We start from the raw sequence: 22,942 nt of genomic DNA on the forward strand, positions 1-22,942 counted from the left end.
CATTTTAATGTTTATGTGATGAACAATGTGTTGGAGACGGTTGGGAACATGGACCACAATCCTCTTACATTCTTGGAAAGATTTAAAGACAATATTATGAGACTATTTTGTTGAAGTCTTATGTTACAGACTTTTAAATTACAAATTGGACATGTTGCAGGTCGTAAAACTGTGATAGCTGATGTATTATTGCGGATTTAAAGGAAAAAGTTTAGGTAAGATCTGACTGATTCCAATGTTACATATGTGTGTAGAAATTCATCTGGAAAGTATAACTTAGATTAATGACATATATGTTTAATAGTAATGGGATTAAGAATTAGACCTTTTCATTATGAGGGTTCATTTTTTCTTAAGGAGGGATGTGTTATGAAATTGCAGGTGCGTACTGTACCTTTAAGAGAGAGACAGCAACTGCTGTCGAGTGAAGAAACTCATGGAGAGCTAATTGACCATCTAACACCTTGCTCTCAAAGGAATGAGAAAACTCTCTCTATCAAAGGGACCTTTTCATGTGAAACATACTTGCAGTAAAAAGAAAGAAGACGACCCAGGAAAATCAGCAGCTGGAAGAGTGAAGACACAGAAGAAGACAGCGACTGTGTGGTTTTGAAATTAAGTCAATGTAATTTTAATAAATGTCTGATTGGAACAGTATATTGTTATACAGGTGGAGGCAGATAGTAAGCTGTTAAGAGAAAGTGGGGTTTATAGTTGTGAATAGTTGTTGTTTAATGCTCACTTTTAGAGTTAAAAAATAAATTGATGTTATTTTCTCTAAATAGTGTAATTTGGCAATTCTCTGTCACTCATATTTTAACGAGGTGAGGTGAGTTTTTGTGGGTGTTTGGTTGAATTAACAGAGGGGTTCAACTCCATGTTGTAACACATATATGAGATCTGAATGTTTGTGAGTGAATGTTAGTGTTCATGGCTGTGAGTGTGAGACCGTGAATGGAGGATGAACAAGGGATAGGTCATTGTACCTTCAGGACTGCATAAAATTGAATATGATTCAGTAACTCAATATCCTTGTCTTCACTGATGGTACATCTCCCTGGATATCAAACCTGAAGCATTTGAATAACATTGTTTGAAGAATTTATTTGAGACATTTAATTGAGTGAGCTCAACTAAATTGAACCAATTTAACATTTTATAAATGCTCTTTTCCAACTCTGAAGATTGTGCCTTCAGGTGAATGTTTCTCTTAACTCAGCAGCCTGCAAATATTCTGTGTCAGCACATCAATAACTAGAATATCAGATGGGGCCGGAGTTAACCTGTTTGTTTTAAACTTTAACCAAAGTTTGGCAGGTAACTGCGTGTCCTTATTAAATGTTGCACTCTCCAAGGCATCAGTCAGAGTTTATTTGCCAACCACTCAGCATTCCCCTGTCATATAGTATCCAATATTGTTTTCCCTTTACTTTGGTATCTCTTGTCAATTATCCTGATGAGTTCTGGGTGACAAGCGTTAACAAATGTGTCTCTTTCTGCAGCACTCACATTTTGTGTTTATTGATGAACACTTGGTGAATGGATGGATATTTTTATTCTATGTTTAAGGTATAGAAAGCATACCACTGGTCAGATTGGGAGCTGGATGCATTAATTAACTGTGTGTTGTGACCCATAGAGAAGTGGGATCAGAAAGACAGTGCACTTTTCTCATCTCAGTCAGACATAAAACAGGAGGCTCACTGTGGGATACCCGATGGCAAAAACATGTCAGTGGAAGTAAGGGAATAATAATTGGTAAAGGATAAATGGCTTTGGCAGTTAGAGAAACTTTCCTAGAGAGGGACATTTTATCCCTGAGTGATAGACAAAACGTAACCAAAGCCAGGCTGTTAGAATTGGTGGAGAAGTGGAAGTTAGGATTAAAAGCAGGGACAAGTAAAGCAGACATAATTGGGGTATTAGCAGAGCATTTGAAACTGGAAAAGAAGCAAACTGATACCACAGGCGAGTGAACTGAATTATCGAGGCTTCAGTTCCTGATGGAGCAGCTTGAAAAAGCAAATGAAATGGGGAAACTCCACCTTCAAATGATGAAAAAGGAAAAGAAACAGAGAATGAGGACTTCAGAGAGAAGAGAGAGAGAGAATTTTAAAAACTGGAGCATTGACATACAGAGGGATCTGGGCATTCAGGTGGATAAGGTGGTCAAGAAGGCATACAGCACATTTTCCTTCATTGGCTGGAGCATCAAATATAAAAGTTGGCAAGTTCTGTTACAGCTGAATGAAGCTTTAGTTATGCTACATTTGGAATATTGCATGGGGGTCTGCTCTCCACATGACCAGAAGTACATGGATGCTTCGGAAGGAGGTGCAGAGAAGGTTTACTGTGACATTGCCTGGCCTGGAGAGTTTTGGTTATGAGGAGATGTTGGATAAACTCAGATTTGTTTCACTGGAACAATGGAGGCTGAGGGGTGACCTGATCGAGCTCTACCAAATTATGAGAAGCATAAATAGGGTGGATAGTCAGAGGCTGGAATTTTAGGTGCAGGAGAAAGAGAGTGAATGAGCATTGAAAAGTGAAACAGGAGAAAGGAAAGGGAGTGTGAAAAGGAATACTGGGATAGAAAGCTGGAAGGGAGAAAGAAGATGGCTGAGACGCTGAGGAGCTTTCCAGTGTGGAAACATCTAGATTCAACCCAAGAGCCAGTGGGAAGATTTTTAAATTGATGAAAGCCTTTCTGGGGTTTGATGAAAGGGACATAGAGGCATTTAAAATTTTGTTTTGAAAGGACAAACAGACGATGTGGCCAAAAGAAAAGTGGGCATTGCTTGTACAAAAACCTTGCTTTCGGAAGAGGCTTTTGTAGATATTGAGGTGACAAAAAGGACTATTTTCATAACACAGGAGTTTGTCTCTGAGGTTGTCAGACAGCTATTTCTGGAATATCCAGAAGCAGTCTGGACAAACATATAAGGAATATTAGAGCTGATTTGACTGGAGTGAAAGTAGCAGCTTCTCTAGTTGTCACCGAAAGCTCAGTGAGGTCACGGAGGTGGAGCTGTAACAGGAAAGGGTTCCAAGAATTTATCCATGATGTGTAATAAGCACATTTTTACTTGCTAGTTCTTCCCAGATTTATAAAACCATATATGCGAGACCATTGGAAAGCCACAACTTTAATCAAACTATAAACATTTCATTGTCATTCCAGTTTTTAAGGAATCATATAGCAGGGTGTTAGTGGAGTGTGAGACATTTATTGAAAACCAAAAGCAGGATACCAGCATGTCCTTACTCCTGTGGATAAAGAATGGTTCTACAGTTCCCAGAGACAATGTCCTTGAGAACAATTACTGTTAATACAGTGATAGAGAGGGTGACTCAGTGCTTCACTTGATATTGTGATGAAGGCCATGATATATAAAGAAGAGGGTTGTCATGGTAATGTCACTAAAGTGATAATCCAGAACTTCAAGCTCATGTTCTGAGGAGATGGGCATGAGTCCTACTCTAGCAGATGGTGAAATTCAATAAACATTTGGAATAAAAAGCTGGTTTAATGGTGACCATGCAATGACTACCGTAAAAACCCATCTGGTTTCCTTCAGGGGGGTACATCTGCTATCCTTACCTGGTCGGGTCTGCACCTGACTCCAGATCCACAGCATTCTGGTTCACTCTTAGCTGCCTTCTGAACAAGTCGGGATGGGCAATAAATGCTGGCCTTGTCAGTTCTTCCCATAACCTAAGAATAAACAAAACCAATATTATTCATATTGTTTGGAAACCTGGGCTCTAGAGTAGAGAGCACATGTACAGCTCTGTGTTTGATCTGCATTGGTGTTAAGAGGGAAAGGACATAGTTTCAGTTTCATTTCTGAGCCCCATGAGTTGCGCTGCATGGTCTGGTGATTAATTTATATGCTCCTAAACAAGGTCTTTAAAACACCTGAGGTGAACAGTGTAGTCCATTAGAAACAGAGAGAAAAGTGAATAAAAATCTGCTGTTTCTGACAAATAAGGAGTCCTGTGACTCAGGCTGCAGAAAGGCAGAACCATCCAGAACTTCAGGAAGAGTGTGCAGTTTCCATCAGAGAGAAGCATAGAGTCAGAGAGCTGTACAGCACGGAAACAGACCCTTCGGTTCAACTCGTCCATGCCGACCAGATATCCTAACCTAATCTAGTCCCAGCCGGCAGCACCCAACCCATATCCATCCCATTCCTTCCTGTTCATATACCCCTACAGATGCCTTTTAAATGCTGCAATTGTACCAGCCTCCACCACATCCTCTGGCAGCTCATTCCATACATGTACCACCCTCTGCGTGAAAACATTGCCCCTTAGATCCCTTTTATATCTTTGCCTTCTCACCCTAAACCTATGCCCTCTAGTTATGTACTTCACACCCCAGGGAAAAGACTTTGTCTATTTATCCTATCCATGCCCCTCATGATTTTATAAATGTTTATAAGGTCACCCCTCAGCCTCCGATGCTCCAGACCCAGCTTATTTAACCTCTTCCAAGAGCTCAAACCCTCCAAACCTGGCAACATCCTTGTAAATCTTTTCTGAACCCTTTCAAGCTTCACAACATCCTTCTGATAGGAAGGAGACCAGAATTGCACGCAATATTCCAAGACTGGCCCAACTAGTGTCCTGTACAACCGCAACATGATCTCCCAACTCCTGTACTCAATACTCTGACCAATAAAGGAAAGCATACCAAACGCCTTCTTCACTATCCTATCCACTTGCGACTCCACTTTCAAGGAGCTATGAACCTGCAAGGTCTCTTTGTTCAGCAACACTCCCTGGGAGCTTACCATTAAATGTATATGTCCTGATCTGATTTGCTTTCCCAAAATGCAGCACCTCGCATTTATCTAAATTAAACTCCATCTGCCACTTCTCAGCCATTGGCCCATCTGGTCCAGATCCTGTTGTAATCTGAGGTAACATTCTTCACTGTCCACCTCACCTCCAATTTTGGTATCATCTGCAAACTTATTAACTACATCTCTTATGCTCACATCCAAATCATTTATATAAATGATGAAAAGCAGGTCATGAAAAGCGGAACGGCCTGTAGTATTAGTAGGGATATTAGAACAGGAGCAGACCATTCAGCTCCTTGAGCCAGTTCTGTCTTTCTAGTTCATGGCTGACCATCTACCTCAATGCCACATTCCCCAGTATCTCCTTATCCCTTGATGACATTAGTAACTAGAAATCCATCAATCTCTCTCTGAAACTGAATTAATGACTGAGCTTTCACAGCCTCTGGGGCAGAGAATTCCAAAGATTCATCACCCTCTGAGTGAAGAAGCTCCTCCTAAACTCAGTCCTAAAAGGTTTGTATTTTATTCTGAGGTGTGTCTCCTGGTTCTGGTGGAGGCCAGAGAAGGATCACTGCGTTTACTCTTGTTATGGAGGGGCTGTCTTATAAGGAGAGGTTGAGGAAGTTGGGCTTGTATACACTTTGGAATTTAAAAGAATGAGGGGTGATCTTATTGAAACATACAGGATTCTTAGGGGACTTGAGATTATCGATATGGAGCATGGTTTCCCCTTGTGGGAGAGTGTAGGACCAGAGGGCATAATCTCCAGAAGATGTAGCAGCAGAAGTAGACCATTCAGCCCATCAAGTCTACTCTGCCATTCAATCAGGTCGCGGCTGTTCTATTCATCCTAAACTCAAATAAAGAGTCACACATTTAAGATAGAGATGGGGAGGAATTTCTTCTTTCAGATGATAGTGACTCTCGGTGTTTCTTTGCCACACAGGACTGCTCAGGTTGGGCCATTAAACCCTTAAGGCTGAGATAGACAGATTTTTAATCAGTGTGAAAAGTGTGTGTTATAGGGAAAAGGCAGGAAAGTGGAGTTGAGGATGAGCTCATTGAATAGCAGAACAGACTCAATGGGCTGAATGGCCTGTTTCTGCTCCACTGTCTTATGGAGTTATTGGTCAGTGCATTGAATACAGGAGTTAGGGACGTCATGCTGCAGCTGGACAGGACTTTCTTGAGGCCACATTCAGAAAACTGCATTCAATTCTGATCTCCCTGCTACAGGAATCATACAATCATGAGGGGCATGAATAGGATGAATTAACAAGGTCTTTTTTCCCAAGGTTGCACAGTCCAAAACGATAGGACATAGGTTTAAGATGAGAGGCGAAAGATGTAAAAGGGCTCTAAGGGGCAACTTTTTCACACACAGGGTGATACATCTGTGGAAAGAGCTGCCAGAGGAAGTGGTAGAGGCTGGTACAATTACAACATTGAAAAGGCATTTGGATGGGTATATTAATAGGATTGTGTTGATTACACAGTGTTCAGCACAATTCATGATTCCTCAGAGTCCGTGCTCAAATGCAACAAGATCAGGACAATATCCAGGCTTGGACCCACAAGTGGCGTGTAACATTCATGCCACACAAATGCCAGACAATGATCATCACCAACAGGAGAAATTCTAAACACCGTCCCTGAACATTCAACAGTATTACCATCACTGAATCCCCCACTGTCAACACCCTTGGGGTTACCTTTGACCAGAAACTCAACTGGATTCACTACATAAACACAATGGCTCCAAGAGCAGGTCAGAAACGGGAGATACTGCGACGAGTAACTCACCTCCTGATACCCCAAAGTCTTTCATCATCTGCAAGGTACAAGTCAGGAGTGTGATGGAATACTCCCCACTTGCCTGGATGGGTGCAGCTCCAACAACACTCAAGAAGCTTGACACCATCCAGGACAAGGCAACCCGCTTGATTGGCACCACATCTGCAAACATTCAATCCCTCCACCACCAGCAGTCAGAGACAGCAGTGTGTACTATCTACCAGATGCACTCCAGAAATTCACCAAAGATCTATCGACAGCATCTTCCTAACCTATGACCACTTCCATCTAGAAGGACAAGGGCTGAGTGTCGTGCTGAAAAAGCACAGCAGGTGAGGCAGCATCCAAGGGGCAGGTGAATCAACGTTTCGGGCATAAGCCTTTCATCAGGAATGATCGAAACATCGATTCTCCTGCACCTTGGATGCTGCCTGAGCTGCTGTGCTTTTCCAGCACCACACTCTCGACTCTGATCTCCAGCATCTGCAGTCCACACTTTCTTCCAGAAGGATAAGGGCAGCAGGTACTTGGGAACAGCACCACTTGCAAGTTCCCCTCCAAGCCACTCACCACCCTGACTTGGAGGTATACTGCCATTCCTTCACAGTTGTTGGGTCAAACTCCTGGAATCCCCTCCCTACCGGCTTTGTGGGTCAACCCACAGCAAGTGGACTGCAGCGATTCAAGAAGGCAGCTCACCACCGCCTTCTCAAGGACAAATAGGGATGGACTATCAGTTCTGGCCAGCCAGCAACGCCCAAGTCCCACAAATGTATAAAAAAAGGAAGAGTTCAGAGGGTCATAGACCAAATGCTGCAAATGGGACTAGATTAATTTGGGATGTCTGGTTGGCATGGACGAGTTGGACAGAAGCATTTGTTTCCATGCTGTTTCCCTCCATGATCTTGCAGTCCCATACTGTCTCTGGATCCTAGGGCTTGGTTATTTCAGTGACACTCCTTGCGTCTTTGTCTGTAAATCCTTATTTAGCTTGTCTGCCTTTTCTGCACATTAATTTGATGTATTTTTGTCACATGTACTGAGATACAGTGAAAAGTGTTGTTTTGTGTGCTCTGCAGATGGATCGTACCATCCAAAGTGCATTAGGTAACAGAATAGAATGCAGAATGCAGTGTTACAGCCGCTGAGATGGTGCAGAGAGAGGGATCGACATTAACATTTGAGAAGTCTGTTCAGAATTCTGATAACAGCAGGGAAGAAGCTGTTCTTGAATCTGTTTGTAAGAATCTTCCAACTGTTGTATGTTCTGACCTACAGGAGACAGTGGAAGAGAGTAGAACCGGGGTCAGAGGGCCTTTAATGATGTTGATTGTTTTCCCGAGGCAAAGGCAAGTATAGATGGTGTCAATGGACTGAAGGCTGGATTGTGTGATGGTCTGGGCTATATTCACGACTCTCTGTAGAATCTTGTGGTCTGGAGAAGACCAGTTACTACGATGTACCTGCTATTATACATTCTCTTGTCTCTGCCTCTAATGGACCTTTGCTAATGTAAAGAGATCTTTACATTCTGTTTTTATCTTTCCTGCTGTTTTATATTCAGATTCTATTTTCTCTTTCCCAATTTCTTGGTGCTCCTTTGCTGAATTCTATGTTTGAAGTTCGATACAGGTGAAGTAGTTTTCGTTCTTTCTGATTCTCAGCTGTGGACAGGGAATGATCTCTCCAGGCATCATTAAAAAAAACTATACAGGTCGTGTCAGGGTGTACAAAACAGAAGATCATGGAAGAACTGAGTGCAACTCCCCAATATCATGAGAGAAACATCTCAGATAAACCCTTACATGTGACTCAAAACTAGGGTTGGTCACTTATAAACAGTGGAGGCTGTACTGACTTGCATCTGATTTGCAGAGTAGAGAAAGAGGAAACCCAAGAAGATCACTGAACAGGTTTAAGGTGAAGGTCGATAGATCTTGACAAATGAGAGAGTCAAAGCTTATTGGAGTGAGGGAGGAATATGAATTTGAGGTCACGATTAATTCAACCATGAACTTACTCAATGGTGGACCATGCTTCAGGGGTTATTTAGCCTCCTCTTGCTGCTAATTTGGATGTTCATCTGTCTGTTCATATCAGACTATAAACTCCAGAGCTGAACCTTCCAGTTCTAGCCACTGGACATTCCACATCATTTGACATCCAGAAACAAAGCCAGTGTGACTGTTCACACTCAGAACAAAATCTCATTGACTCTTGGTAAAGATAAAGATAAATGGTTAGCACTGGTGCCTCACAGCGCCAGGGTCCCAGGATCGATTCCAGCCTCGGGTGACTGTCTGTGTGGAGTTTGCACATTCTCCCTGTGTCTGTGTGGGTTTCCTCCGGGTGCTCCGGTTTCCTCCCACAGTCCAAAGATGTGCAGGTCAGGCAAATTGGTCTTGCTAAATTGCCCACAGTTTTAGGTGCATTAGTTAGAGGGAAATGGGTCTGGGTGGGTTACTCTTTGGAGGGTCGGTGTGGACTGTTTGGGCCAAAGGGCCTGTTTCCACACTGTAGGGAATCTAATAAAAATTCTAATAAAATGCTTTGTCTCTGATACCGGGGGAAGGCCTGATCAAGATTAAGTAGTCCTTGTTAAAAATGCAGAAATTTTTACTCTCACAATGTGACAAAAGGGTCCAATTTCTATATGTTTATTAGTTTTAGAAATTAGAGTTCAATTTCGAGGTAAATGGGTGTTGGTTGCTTGTGTTACTCCTTTGAAAAGGAAGGTCAGAGACACCTTTCAGCCCAGTGATTAGAACCAGCATTTTGTCAGAAAACAGATAAAGCAGATCCCTGTAGTGTTCATACAAGATATTTACACTCTCGTGTTTACCGCAGGAAGGGTAAACACGCAAGGCCATGAGTTTTGTTCATAGGTCTGGGAAAACTAGAAGAAACATTTCATTTTGAAAAAAATCCTTTCAGAAAGCACTAGAATTGAATTCAGAAGCAAGTTTAGCTTCTCCCTCAGAAAGTATTTGGGTAGTTCAGGGATCAATTTACTGCAGCACAAGAGTTTAGTTCACAAAACGTTTAGACCAGGAGAGTTTGGTCTGCAATCTGTTGGCGAACTTTACCTGACGAGAGGGCAGTGCTCTGAAAGCTTGTGATTTCAAATAAACCTGTTGGACTATAACCTAGTGTCGTCTGACTTCTGACCTTGTCCACCCCAGTCCAACACCGGCACCTCCACATCATGTAAGTGGTTCGAACTGAGAAAGGTTAAACTCTCAGATTTGTGAAAGGTCCATATCAGCAGAATTGGAAAGGACTGATCGAATTGTCTCCATAACTCAATGCAAAGAAACTATTCAGAGTCAGTAAAGGAGAACACCAAAGAATTGTGATAGCAAATGGACTTGAGTCTCAGTATCAAAGATATTGGTAATAGGCTGAAACTTTGTTTTACTGTGTTTGTGCATTTCGTTAGCTTGATTTTTCTTCATTCCATCTTCTGTGCAATAAACTTCTGCTCTGTTATTGAAGAAAATCTGCAGCCTCGTGAGAATATGTTTCTGTGACTAACCACCACATTATCTAAACAAAACAAAATGCAATTATGATCTGTCAGGTCAGATTTCATTCTAGGATCTGATTTATCCAAACTACCAATTGCTAGGAAGACAAGAAAAACAACCAAAGATCCATCTGTAATTCTCAGTGACTGAACAAAATCAGAGAAGCACAGAATGTGATGGTGAATGTGCTCAGGACAGAGGATACTGTGTCAAAGGATGGCCAGCAGATATGTCACACAGTCCCATCGTGGCAACTGATGGGAATCTGAACACAATTAAGAAACCTGTTATTGAAGCCAGACTCAGGAATGATGACCATGAAACTGTCAGTGATTGCTGTAAAAACCTAGCTGAAAGAAATCTGTAATCATTACCTGGTCTGGCCCACAATGTCACAGAGTCAGAGAGATCTACAACACAGGAAAAGGCCCTTCAGCCCTTCAGTGATGACATTTGGGCAACACAACCACCTGACTACTTGAACTCTCTTGTCAAGAGGAGGAAGAATGCTTATGTTAGGATGAGAAGTGATGGCTCAGTTAGGGTGTTTGAGAGTTACAAGTTAGCCAGGAAAGGTCTAAAGAGAGAGCTAAGAAGAACCAGGAGGGAACATGAGAAGTTGTTGGCGAATAGGATCAAGGAAAATCCTAAGGCTTTCTATAGGTATTTCAGGAATAAAAGAATAACTCGAGCAAGATTAGGGCCAGTCAAGAATAGCAGTGGGAAGTTGTGTGTGGAGTCAGATGAGATAGGGGAAGCGCTACATGAATACTCTTCATCAGTATTCACACTCAAAAAAGACAATGTTGCTGAGGAGAATAAAGAGATACAGGCTACTAGACTGGATGGGATTGAGGTTCACAAGGAGGAGGGTTAGCAATTCTGGAAAGTGTAAAAATAGATAAGTCCTCTGGGCAGGATGGGATTTTTCCTAGGATTCTCCAGGAAGCCAGGGAGGAGATTGCCTAGCCTTTGATCTTTATGTTGTCATTGTCTTTAGGAATAGTGCCAGAAGATGGAAGATAGCACATGTTGTTCCCTTGTTCAAGAAGGGAAGTAGAGACAATCCTGGTAATTATAGAGCAGTGAGCCTTACTTAGGTTGGAAAGGGTTATAAGATATAGAATTTATAATCATATAGAAAGGAATAAGTTGATTAGGGATAGTCAACACGGTTTTGTGAAGGGTAGATTGTGCCTCACAAACCTTATTGAGTTCTTTGAGAAGGTGACCAAACAGGTGGATAAGGTTAAAGTGGTCGATGTGGTGCATATGGATTTCAGTAAAGCGTTTGATAAGGTTCCCCACGGTAGGCTATTGCGCAAAATACAGAGGCATGGAATTGAGGGTGATTTAGCGGTTTGGATCAGAAATTGGCGAGCTGAAAAAAGACAGAAGGTGGTAGTTGATGGGAAGTATTCATCCTGGAGTTCAGTTACTAATGGTGTACCACAAGGATCTGTTTTGAGTCCACTGCTGTTTGTCATTTTTATAAATGACCTGGATGAGGGCATAAAAGGTTGGGTTAGTAAATTTGTAGGTGACACTAAGATCAGTAGAGTTGTGGATAGTGACGAAGGATGTTGTCGGTTACAGAGAGACATTCATAAGCTGCAGAGCTGGGTGGAGAGGTCGTAAATGAAGTTTAATGTGGAAAAGTGTGAGGTGATTCACTATGGAAGGAGTAACAGGAACGCAGAGTACTGGGCTAATGATAAGATTCTTGAATGTGCAGATGTGCAGAGGGATCTCGGTGTCCAGCTTCATAGATCCTTGAAACTTGCCACCCACATTGATCAGGTTGTGAAGAAGGCATATGGTGTGTTAGCTTTTATTGGTGGAGTGATTGAGTTTTGGAACAATGAGGTCACGCTGCAGCTGGACAAAACTCTGGTGCGGCCGCACTTGGAGTATTGTGCACAGTTGTGGTCACCGCATTATAGGAAGAATGTGGAAGCTTTGGAAATGGTTCAGAGGAGATTTACTAGGATGTTGCCTGGTATGGAGGGAAGCTCTGATGAGGAAAAGCTGAGGGACTTGAGGCTGTTTTCAGAGTGAAGAAGGTTGGGAGGTGATTTAATTGAGACATATAAGATAATCAGAAGGTTAGGTAGGGTGGAGAGTGAGAGCCTTTTTCCTCAGATGGTGATGGCTAGCATGAGGGGTGATAGATATAGGACTGATATCAGAGGTAGTTTCTTTCGTCATAGAGTAATAGGGGCATGGAACACACTGCCTGCAACAGTAGTAGACTTGCCAACTTTAAGGGCATTTAAATGGTCATATGGACGAGAATGGAATAATGTAGGTTAGATAGGCTACAGATTGGTTTCACAGGTTGGTGCAACATCGATGGCCTGCGATGTACTATGTGATAATGTTCTCTATTCTATGTTCTAACCCCATTTTGCAGCACTTGGCCCATAGTCTGTAAAGTTTGGCATCACAAGTACACTTGAAATACTTCTTTAATATTATGAAGGTTTTTGCCTTGTGACTCCAAACCCACAGTAATATAATTGACACACAACTGCCCTCTGAACTGGTCCAGCAAGCCCTCAATTGCCAGGAATTAGGGATGGGCAAGAAATGCTGCCCTTGCCTATGACACTGAAATCCCTTGAAAGAATATTAAAAATTCACTGGCTATGACTGGACAGATAAGTGTGGAACCAGTGAGGACAGTCCCATTCTGCTGGATACTGGAGGAGGACACTGGACACTGGGTGGTCAAGTGTGTGAAAGCCTGCAGGATGAGGATGAGAAGGGAGAGTGCACTCTGATCAGAGTCACAGAGTTCATCATTTACATCAATCATACAGATCATTGAAATAAATATTCCACAAGTGGAATGACCAATCCTGCAGGATGTGAGAGTAAAGGCAGAAGGTTTACCTCGTGTGACAGACAACTGCTACGTTTGAGTTTTAATTCATCTGTCAAACACATTTTTATAGAAGCTCTCGATGTTCAGTTGTTGATGATAAATATTGGAATACAAAGACGGGGAGTTGATGCTGGAATTGAATAGGGTTCTGGTTCCATCACTTGAGAATGCCACTTGGTACCAGGAATGAAGCTCAGGAAGGATATATTGACCTTGGAGAGGGAGCTGTGGAGATTTACCAGAATGATACCGGCTAACAGGGTTACAACAAGGTGGCATTTACATTGATTTGACTTATATTCCCTAAAATGTGGAATTTAGGAGATTAAAGAGTGATTGAATTAAGAGGTTTAAGCTGATTAAAGATGCAATAGGATAAATACAGAGAAATGATTTCTCCAGTGGTCGTGGGGGTGCAGATCTTTAAATTCAAACCAGGCCATTCAGGGGTGCTATTAAATATTTCTTCACACAAAGGGTGGGGGAAATCTCAACCTCTCTCCCCTGAGAAGCTGGTGAGGCTGGAGAATCCAGTGAAAAGTTCTACAATGAGACTGACAGCAATTTTCTGAAAGAAGCATTGAAGGATCTGGAACTGAGACAGGCCGGTACACCTCAGCCATGATCTACCTGTGAATAATGGAACAGCATCGAGGGGCTGAACGGTCTCCTCCAGGTCTGATTTTCCTCTGTATTTGGACAGAATCTCACAGTGTGCTGCTGTGGTGTTATGAGAAACAGGTTTGATATTTTAATTCAGAGCTGTCAGATGTGTGAAACTTGGCAACAACCTCAGGTCTATTTCCTTCTCCTTACATTTCCTGTAGGACTAGGCAGCACCACTGAAACTGAACAGGGGGCCTCCCAGAGGGAATAAAGTTACTAAAAAGAATAAGCACAATGTTTTACAGATGGAAATAAGGTTCTAATTTAGTGACTGACACCAATTATTCATTCTTATATTTACTGAAAAGAGGTCTGAAAATGTGAAGGGTAAAGTGAGTCAAAAATGAACCTCCCTGTATAAGTGGAGAACAATCTGCCACTTGGACATTTACAGCCCAGGAACAGGCCCTTCAGCCCTCCAAGCCTGAGCCGATCCAAATCCACTGTCTAAACCTATCGCCCAATACCTAACAGCTGTATCCCTCTGTTCCCCACCTACTCATGCATCTGTCCAGATGCACCTTAAATGACCTGCTTCTATTACCTCTGCTGGCAATGCATTCCAGACACCTACCACCCTCTGTGGAAAGTACTTTCTGCATGTATCCCCCTTAAACTTTTCAGCTCTCTCCTTGAACACATGACCTCTCATTATTGAATCCCTCACCCTGGGAAAAAGCTTATCTCTATCTACCCTGTGTGTACCCTTCATGATTTTGTAGATCTCAATGAAGTCCCCCCTCAATCTCCATTTTGCTAATGAAAACAATCTTATCCTACTCGACCTCTCTTCATAGCTAACACCTTCCATATCAGACAAAACTGTCTCTAAAGTAGATAATCTTCACCCTAAACTTGAAGACCTTGATCAAGATTTTAAACAAAGATACCAAATGAGTTTCTTTACTCAGAGAGTGGTAAGGGCATGGAATGCCCTGCCTGCCAATATAGTTAACTCAGCCACATTAGGGAGATTTAACAATCCTTGGATAAGCACATGGATGATGATGGGGTAGTGGAGGGGGATGAACTTAGATTAGTACACAGGTCAGCACAACGTCAAGGGCTGAAGGGCCTGTTCTGCGCTGTATTGTTCGAAATTCTATGTTCCAATAAACCAGAGTATGTCTCAGATTGAGGATGGTGATTAACTGGTGAACAACAAAGTGAATTAACCTTGTGATGGAGAAAAATTGAATCATCAGACAACCAATAACTCTGGGTCACTCACAGCCCATTTACAACCCACACTGTCCTGGCATTGCCACCCATTTAAGCTCCTTCCACTTTTTATGGACACACTCCCTGATCCTAAAAGTTTATCGACTCCATTTAATCTCCTGAGGAAAATCTATTGGGGAATACTCTCTGGATATGAAACACAAGTGAAGAAATCTCCTGAACATTCATCAATACTCACATCTCCATCAACAAGACAATGCCTGGATTCCCCACCCTGCCATTCTGTCCCCTGTAGTACTGATTCTCTCGATCAGAACCTGCTCCGAACCAATGTGCAAACCAGGAAAGGACAACTGGATTCCTTCCTGACTCGGTTGTTTACTTTCAAATGCTGACGTTATGAAATGGATTTCAAGTTCTCAAACTGGTGGGATTTGTGAATCCAGGATTCTGGATTGTGAGTGCAGTAACAGAACCCCTCCATCACTGTGTCTCCATGTCAGGGAGACTGTCCAACAGGGACGAACTCTTGGGAAACGTACTTGGGAAAGAGTGGTCACTGAACAATTCCACTACACTCCTTCAATCCCATCAGTGACTGAACAACTCCTGCACACTCCTTCAATCCCATCAGTGACTGAACAACTCCACCACACTCCTTCAATCTCCTCAGTAACTGAACAACTCCCCCACACTCTTCAATCCCCTCAGTGACTGAACAACTCCCCCACACTCCTTCAATCCCCTCAGTGACTGAACAACTCCCCCACACTCCTTCAATCCCCTCAGTGACTGAACAACTCCCCCACACTCCTTCAATCCCATCAGTGACTGAACAACTCCCCCACACTCCTTCAATCCCATCAGTGACTGAACAACTCCCCCACACTCCTTCAATCCCATCAGTGACTGAACAACTCCCCCACAGTCCTTCAATCCCCTCAGTGACTGAACAACTCCCCCACACTCCTTCAATCCCCTCAGTGACTGAACAACTCCCCCACACTCCTTCAATCCCCTCAGTGACTGAACAACTCCCCCACACTCCTTCAATCCCATCAGTGACTGAACAACTCCCCCACACTCCTTCAATCCCATCAGTGACTGAACAACTCCCCCACACTCCTTCAATCCCATCAGTGACTGAACAACTCCCCCACACTCCTTCAATCCCATCAGTGACTGAACAACTCCCTAACACTCCTTCAAACCCCTCAGTGACTGAACAACTCCCTCACACTCCTTCAAACCCCTCAGTGACTGAACAACTCCCTCACACTCCTTCAAACCCCTCAGTGACTGAACAACTCCCCCACACTCCTTCAATCCCATCAGTGACTGAACAACTCCCCCACACTCCTTCAATCCCATCAGTGACTGAGTCAGTCAAGTTCAGTGTAGCCTTGGTGAACCCTGGGCCTGGTTTCCCAACTGTGTGAGTTCAGAGGGGGAAACAGTGAAGGAGAAAACAGTAGGGAAATCACAGGAGGGGGACATTCAAGGCTGGACAATGTTCTCAGCTCAGAAACAATTTGCTGCATGTGGAGCTAACACAGTCAGTGAAACATTTCGAGTGCGGTTTCCATCAATCATTGGTGATGAAGTGAGATTACTTTTGGGTGTGTAACACTGCTTGTTGTTGATAAGGACATGGTCTAAAAAGCCATTTCCGTTATTGATCTTGAGTGTAGCAGTGGGCCGGTTCTGTGAGCAACCCACTGACCTGTGTTTGGTGGGTGTTGGGGCTGGGGATGGGGTTTTGGGGTACGGTGGAGGGGGTGGTCAGTAAAAAGTAGATGATCGTTCTGGCCTCATCCACTGCTCAGCTCTGCAAATCATAAACAAGGATTGGCCATTCAACTGTGAAGCTGAAATTGTGAATGTTCACCATCATGATTAAGCCGAAGTAAAGACACATATTTTGTATATATTGATTGAGATAGAAATAAACAAATCCACATGTTATGAATTCATTCATGGATGTATATATACATTAGTAAATACATAGAAAGGACAAGACAGAGATATTGACAGACAGAGTGATTCTCTCATGCTGTTTCCTGCAACAAGGTCAGTCCTAATAGTTCAGACAGTGTTACTGGTGAGGGTGATACAGAGACACTCAGTACTGTTAGTGGTGTCAGTACAGTGTTATTGGAGAGGGTAACAATGTGGTGAGGATACAGAATCAGTCAGTGCTGTTCCTGATACAGGTACAGTACAAATACCCCAGACTGTGTTACTGGTGTCAGTGAATTATTTAGACATCTTTCGTGTTCTTGACGCAAGACATTCACTGAAATACTTGGTGGTATTACAATGGTACATGCGCTCCCGCCAATGGGAACAGACTATTGATGTTTCAGTGGTGGACTCTCCCTCATTATGGGCATTTAAGCGGGCATTGGATAGGCATATGGAGGATAGTGGGCTAGTGTAGGTTAGGTGGGCTTGGATCGGCGCAACATCGAGGGCCGAAGGGCCTGTACTGCGCTGTATTCTTCTATGTTCTATGTTCACCTTGCTTATTTGATCATTGTTATTTGATCATTGCTTATTTTATCATTATCACATATTTTTCATTATAATCCAAATCTGCCAAAAGATTTCCTTTTAGACTCAGTGTCAGCAATTCCCTCAGTTCACTCTGCTGCTCCAATCCTAATCATAGTTTCTGACACTAAGCTGCATTAATCTCTCCAACACAACTTCACTGCTCATTATAATATCCCCAAGTTCCCCATTTTCACCCAGACCTTTGATCCTTTCCTCCATCTGGAATGGTTTTTTGGGGTCTTCTTTCGTGCCTCTGTCAATTCCTCATTCCCCGTTGGGATTTCCTCTGTTTCTGTCTCTGAGGGACCCATGTTTACTCTCATTAATTTCTTCCTTCTTCCATCCTTCACAAGCTTTCACAATCTCATTCTATGTCTGTCCCTTATTTATTCTATCAGTTTTCTTTTTCTTTATCAGTGATTCGGTGACCTTTCCGTGAATTCTAATAGCCACCCAATCTTCAGATTTACTATTCTCCTTGCTATTATAATAAATTCCTATGTCCTCACATCACTGGCTCAGTCACCAGAGACAATATTTATCCGTTCCTCCAGAAACCTCTCATCAGCTCTTAGGTTAGATTTTAACCTACCCTATTTCAGCAGCTTGTACTTAAATAGCACCTTCGAGATTGACAAACGTTCTAAGGCACTGCATGGGAGGGATATAAAATGTAATTTGACCCCAGGCATCAGTTGGGAGATATCAGATAGATGACCAAAGGGTTGGTCAAACACTTGTGTTTAAAGAGAATCTTAGAGGAGGAAGGGGTGGAGAGGTGGAAGGAGATTCCAAAGTATCAAGTCCAAACATTTCCTACTTCATCATAACTGAAGTCCCTCATTTCTGGTCACCCTCCTTTGATCCCTGCCTGTGATAGTCACCATTTCCCCAGGGTGCAGTGCCTTGAGCTGTATTTCCTACATCATTGACCTGCCTGTCTGACTGAGCAGCTGTCAGGTTCCAAACTCCCGATTGCCTCAATTAGTGTCTGTGTTCTGTTCCTGAAAGCTCAGCATCAACAGATCTGCCTCTCACAAACTGTCAGAAATCAAAAAGGGATTATTTTAATGGCATGGGCTGGAGGGTCTTTCCCATTGCCCAGAAATGTATCACTTTATTGTCTAGATCCCAGGAAAGACAATTTGTGATTATTGTTCTATATTTTACTACCTGGTCATGGAATGTGGGCATCATCAGCTGGACTATTGTTCATAAGAAAAATGCCCTTGAAAAAGTGGGGCGATCGTCTTTTTGAACTGCTGCAGTCCTAAGGGTGCAGTTGAAACTATTAGGGAGAGACTTCCAGCATTTTAACTCAGTGATGATGCAGGAACAGTGATGTCATTCCAACTCAGGATGGTGCGTGAGTTATCGGGGGAACTTGCAGGTGATGGTGATCCCATACACAAGCTGCCCCTGTCCTTCCATGGGTTTAGAAGGGGCTGTTGAATGAGCCTGGGTGAATTAATGCAGTTGATCTTGTGATTGATATACACTGCTGCCATTGTGGATGTGTTGAATATTAATGGTGGTGGATCGGTGCCAAACAACCCAGCTGCTTTGTCCTGGATGGTGCCAAGCTTCATAAGGGAGTTATCTGAACACAAACTGGTGTCTCTCAGTCCTTTCTATCTCAGGGAGATACCAGGACACTGGTGTCTCTCAGACCCTTCTCTTTCAGGGAGATATCGGTACACTAACTGGTGCCTCTCAGTCCCCTCTCTCTCTCTCTCAGGGAGATATCTGTACACTAACTGGTGCCTCTCAGTCCCCTCTCTCTCTCAGGGAGATATCTGTACACTAACTGGTGCCTCTCAGTCCCCTCTCTCTCTCAGGGAGATATCTGTACACTAACTGGTGCCTCTCAGTCCCCTCTCTCTCTCAGGGAGATACCTGGACACTGACTGGTGTCTCTTAGTCACCCCCACCCCCTCTCAGGGAAATATCTGCAGCTGACTGTTGTCCCTCAGTTCCCCCTCCCTCTCTCTCAGGGAGATATCTGTACACAGACTGGTCTCTCTTAGTTCCCCCTCTCTCTCAGGGAGGTGTCTGTGCACTGACTGGTGTCTCTCACAGTTTGTTGTTCACAAGCTCTTTAATTTTGAAATAATGAACCAGGACAGAGTGTAACAGAATCTTTCACCTGATTATTGCTGTGGATCTGTTGCCTGTTGGAGAGAAGTGAAATCTCTGCTGGAGGCGGGGACAGGAAGCTCTGTTTCTGGTTTCAGTGGGTGGAGCTGCTGGGGAAGTTGGTGAACCCTCACTCATTTCACTCCCCTATTTAAACAGCACTGACTCCAACTCCAGACAAAGGTGCCCTGAAGCAGCCGGATCTCTGGAGTGTCTGACTCTGTCTCTGCTTCCACATGACGATGGGGATTACTCCTTATCTCTGTGTCCTCCTGCTCTGTCTGACAGGTGAGAGTTCCCAGGGCTTTCTCCCCACACAGTGAGGCTGCTTCTTCCCAGATTCTGGGACTCTCTGTTTATCTGACCGGCTTATTAAAGTGAGCTCTCTTCTGTTTCTCTGTTATTCACAGGTGTCCGCTCTCAGATCGTGCTGACACAGCCTGAGTCAGTTGTGAAAAAGCCGGGGGAGTCTGTCAGACTGACCTGTACAGTGAGTGGGTTCAGCCTGGATGACTACTGGATGCACTGGGTGAGACAGGTCCCTGGGAAAGGGCTGCAATGGTTACTTGATTACAAGCAAGGTGGCACCAGTAGCTACGCGCCTGGAATTCGAGGCAGATTCGTCCCTTCAAGAGGCTCCACCACAGTCGCCTACCTCGACATCAGCCAGTTGAGAGTGGATGACACTGCCATGTATTACTGTGCAAGAGACACACTGAGAGCAAGTGGGGCTGGCCTGGTACAAAAACTCACTGAGAGAATCGACAGTCAGGGGAATCAGTGAAAAGGGAGGAACTATCACACACCACCCCTCAGCTACCAGCACAGCTTCATTCCCATCCTGACTGTGTTGGGATCTGCTGGTCCTGGGAATGGGGAAATGGGATTATTCACTGCTGATTCCTGGCACTGGCGACATGATGGGAAAAGGAGTTCGGGACATGAACAAAGATCTCTCTGGACTGAAACAGGGGAGAGGGCAGTCCCTGGGCAGGGAGAATCAGAGCAGCATTGCTCATTTGGAGCAGTGTCAGTGTGATCGGGTTAAATGTGAAGTGACTGGACTCAGTGTCAAGGAAAGGGGAGGAGGTTCATGTACGGCTCCCTATCACAGTGTCTATATACTGGAGTGGCACAGTGAGAGGGATGGGGATCTCCCCATTCAAAAACCTGCCACTGGAAACCTATTTAAACTGCTCTCTCCGGGTGCTATCACTGGCTTTACTTCCTGAGCTGTGGATATAAATCAGATCCAATTCAACAATCTGGGCGTGGGAACAACTTTCTGTGAAGATATCATTTGAAAGATGCAAAGAGCAGTGAGGAACAGAGAGAGGATGATGGAGAAAGAAAACTCCTTGTGGATTCCCCCAGCTTCCCATCCAGTCCTGAAAACCCCGGCATTGACTCCTGGAGCGTGGGAGACACCCGGATACAGACTGGGGAGTTGTTTGGGACATTTGATTTCGGGCTGGATCCTGTAGCTGTGGTTTCTGAGCCCGGCTGAAACACTGTGATGGATATACTACCACAGCAGCATAAAGCCTGACACAAACTGCCCCACTCCTAATGATCGTGTGTATCCATGGATTGCACATTCCTGTTTCCCAGAGTGAAATATCTAAACACTGACTGGGATTGTCAGGGAAAATGTCGATTCCTGGGAGAAAAGAAGAGAAAAAGGAGGCGATTTTTTTATGGATAACTTGCAGGAGCTGGTGTACCACAGACAGGAAAACTGTAAAAAACCCTCATTTATAGATACATTTGGGACAAGATCAGGATGGAATTTCAAATGAAAATACAGGAAGTTGCTGCTCCAGGTTAAAACACAGTTTATGTTTAATTCCCTGGGGATTATTATATATTGAGCTCAGGGTCAGTTATTGTATTGGGTGAATGAAGAGACAGAGCACAGTGGTATTATCTTGACTACTGGGGGAGCGGGACCTTCCTGGAAGTGACTTCAGGTAAGACAAACTTCCCAATTCTACTATTTTCTACAATTTATTGTATTTAATGTGTGTTTAGTGAATTTGATAATTCAGTAAAATCAGTGAGATATTTTGGACAATTACATGATTCCATCCCAGAGAGGTGAATTTCTGCAGAGTCAAGAATATACCCAGTAACTGGAGCTGAAACCCGAGACTAGATTTATTCTCAATAGTTAACATTAAACCTCAGAAAACCTAATAAAGGTTCTGGGATCTGTTTAACATGCTCAGCTTGATCCAGATTACATTATTCAGGATACTTGCTGTATTGGGGTAGGTTCAATGATTTTCAACGGTTGGATATTTGGAGCCAGGTTGGGATTTTGTTATAATCGGAGTTAAAAGACAGGATCCAATTCTGTTGTGATGTAAAATTGGTGTTACAGTCTTTTACATTTTTGTTTTTTTATAGTTCATACCTTGTTGAACAGTTTTAAAAGTGTTAAGTTCCAGATTTCACTTGATAATTTTGCAGAGAGAAATGATTTGGACAGAGTGAGATACAGGGATGAGTGTTTATTAAAAATACCTCATCCCAACAAATTTGCAGCATATTCCAGTGAGTTGTCCAGACAGACAGCAAACAGGCTGTGAGTGTGGAATGAAGTTGTGTCTGATTGAGACAGGATTTAGGGTGTGCTTTGACATGAATGGTTTAATTATCTGTGAGATTTTAAGTCCTCTCTCACTCTGAAATCTCTAACTGGACCCATGCTGAACGGTTGAGAACAGAAGAGTTTCTGCTTGGTTGAAATCGTTCTTGGGCAATAATAGCATGGAATTTATTATTTTTAAATTCATGGATATCATATTTTTCTCTTCACTGTTGCGAAGTTTACAATCATTGGATTAAAACATTTGACAAGGAAACTTCACCCTAATATATGAACTGGACAGTGATTAAATCTCACCGTGAGTCTAAGTCCAAAGGGCAGGAATATGGTTTCTTATTACAGTGTCAGTGGAACAAGGTTATTGATATTCAGCCAGTTCTGACCACTGCTCCTTTTAGTGGAGACGGTCCCTCAGATGGAAGTGAGGCTTATGGGAAAGGAAAGGGATGATCCTTTTTCAGGGACAGGTTTATATCTACTCGAGATCAAGGAGCTTGAATTGATATTTCACAACTTTCCTGCCGGGCAAGAGTTTTGTGAAGGAAACTGATTCTATCATTATTCCTGAGCACTATGATATTCTCCTGTGTGATTTTTACAATGAGTTTTCTTTGTTCTTTTAAAATGAATTTATTTTAATAACATTGTTAACTAAATTAACAGTAAGGACAATGATGATTTCAACATGTCCCCCTGAGGACATTTACCTAGAAAGATGAATTTTACAAAAAGCACACATTAAAGTTTCATTGCACCTCCTCTATCTCCCTGG

General features: G+C 43.1%; 1 protein-coding gene across 1 annotated transcript in view; it reads left to right on the top strand.

The window, feature by feature from the left end:
- Positions 1-19,720: 19,720 nt before the first annotated feature.
- LOC122547843 (immunoglobulin mu heavy chain-like) overlaps positions 19,721-22,942 on the top strand; it is a 29,817-nt gene continuing 26,595 nt past the window's right edge. Inside the window, exons 1-3 of the mRNA XM_087974811.1 lie at positions 19,721-19,847; positions 19,970-20,284; positions 21,467-21,529. Coding sequence (XP_087830937.1) covers positions 19,796-19,847; positions 19,970-20,284; positions 21,467-21,529 — 430 coding nt within the window. The 5' untranslated portion in view covers positions 19,721-19,795. The remainder of the gene's footprint in view (positions 19,848-19,969; positions 20,285-21,466; positions 21,530-22,942) is intronic.

The sequence above is a fragment of the Chiloscyllium plagiosum genome, unplaced genomic scaffold, assembly GCF_037043375.1.
Source record: "Chiloscyllium plagiosum isolate Xiang-an unplaced genomic scaffold, Cpla_swu_hap1 HiC_scaffold_27, whole genome shotgun sequence".
Lineage (NCBI taxonomy): Eukaryota > Metazoa > Chordata > Chondrichthyes > Orectolobiformes > Hemiscylliidae > Chiloscyllium > Chiloscyllium plagiosum.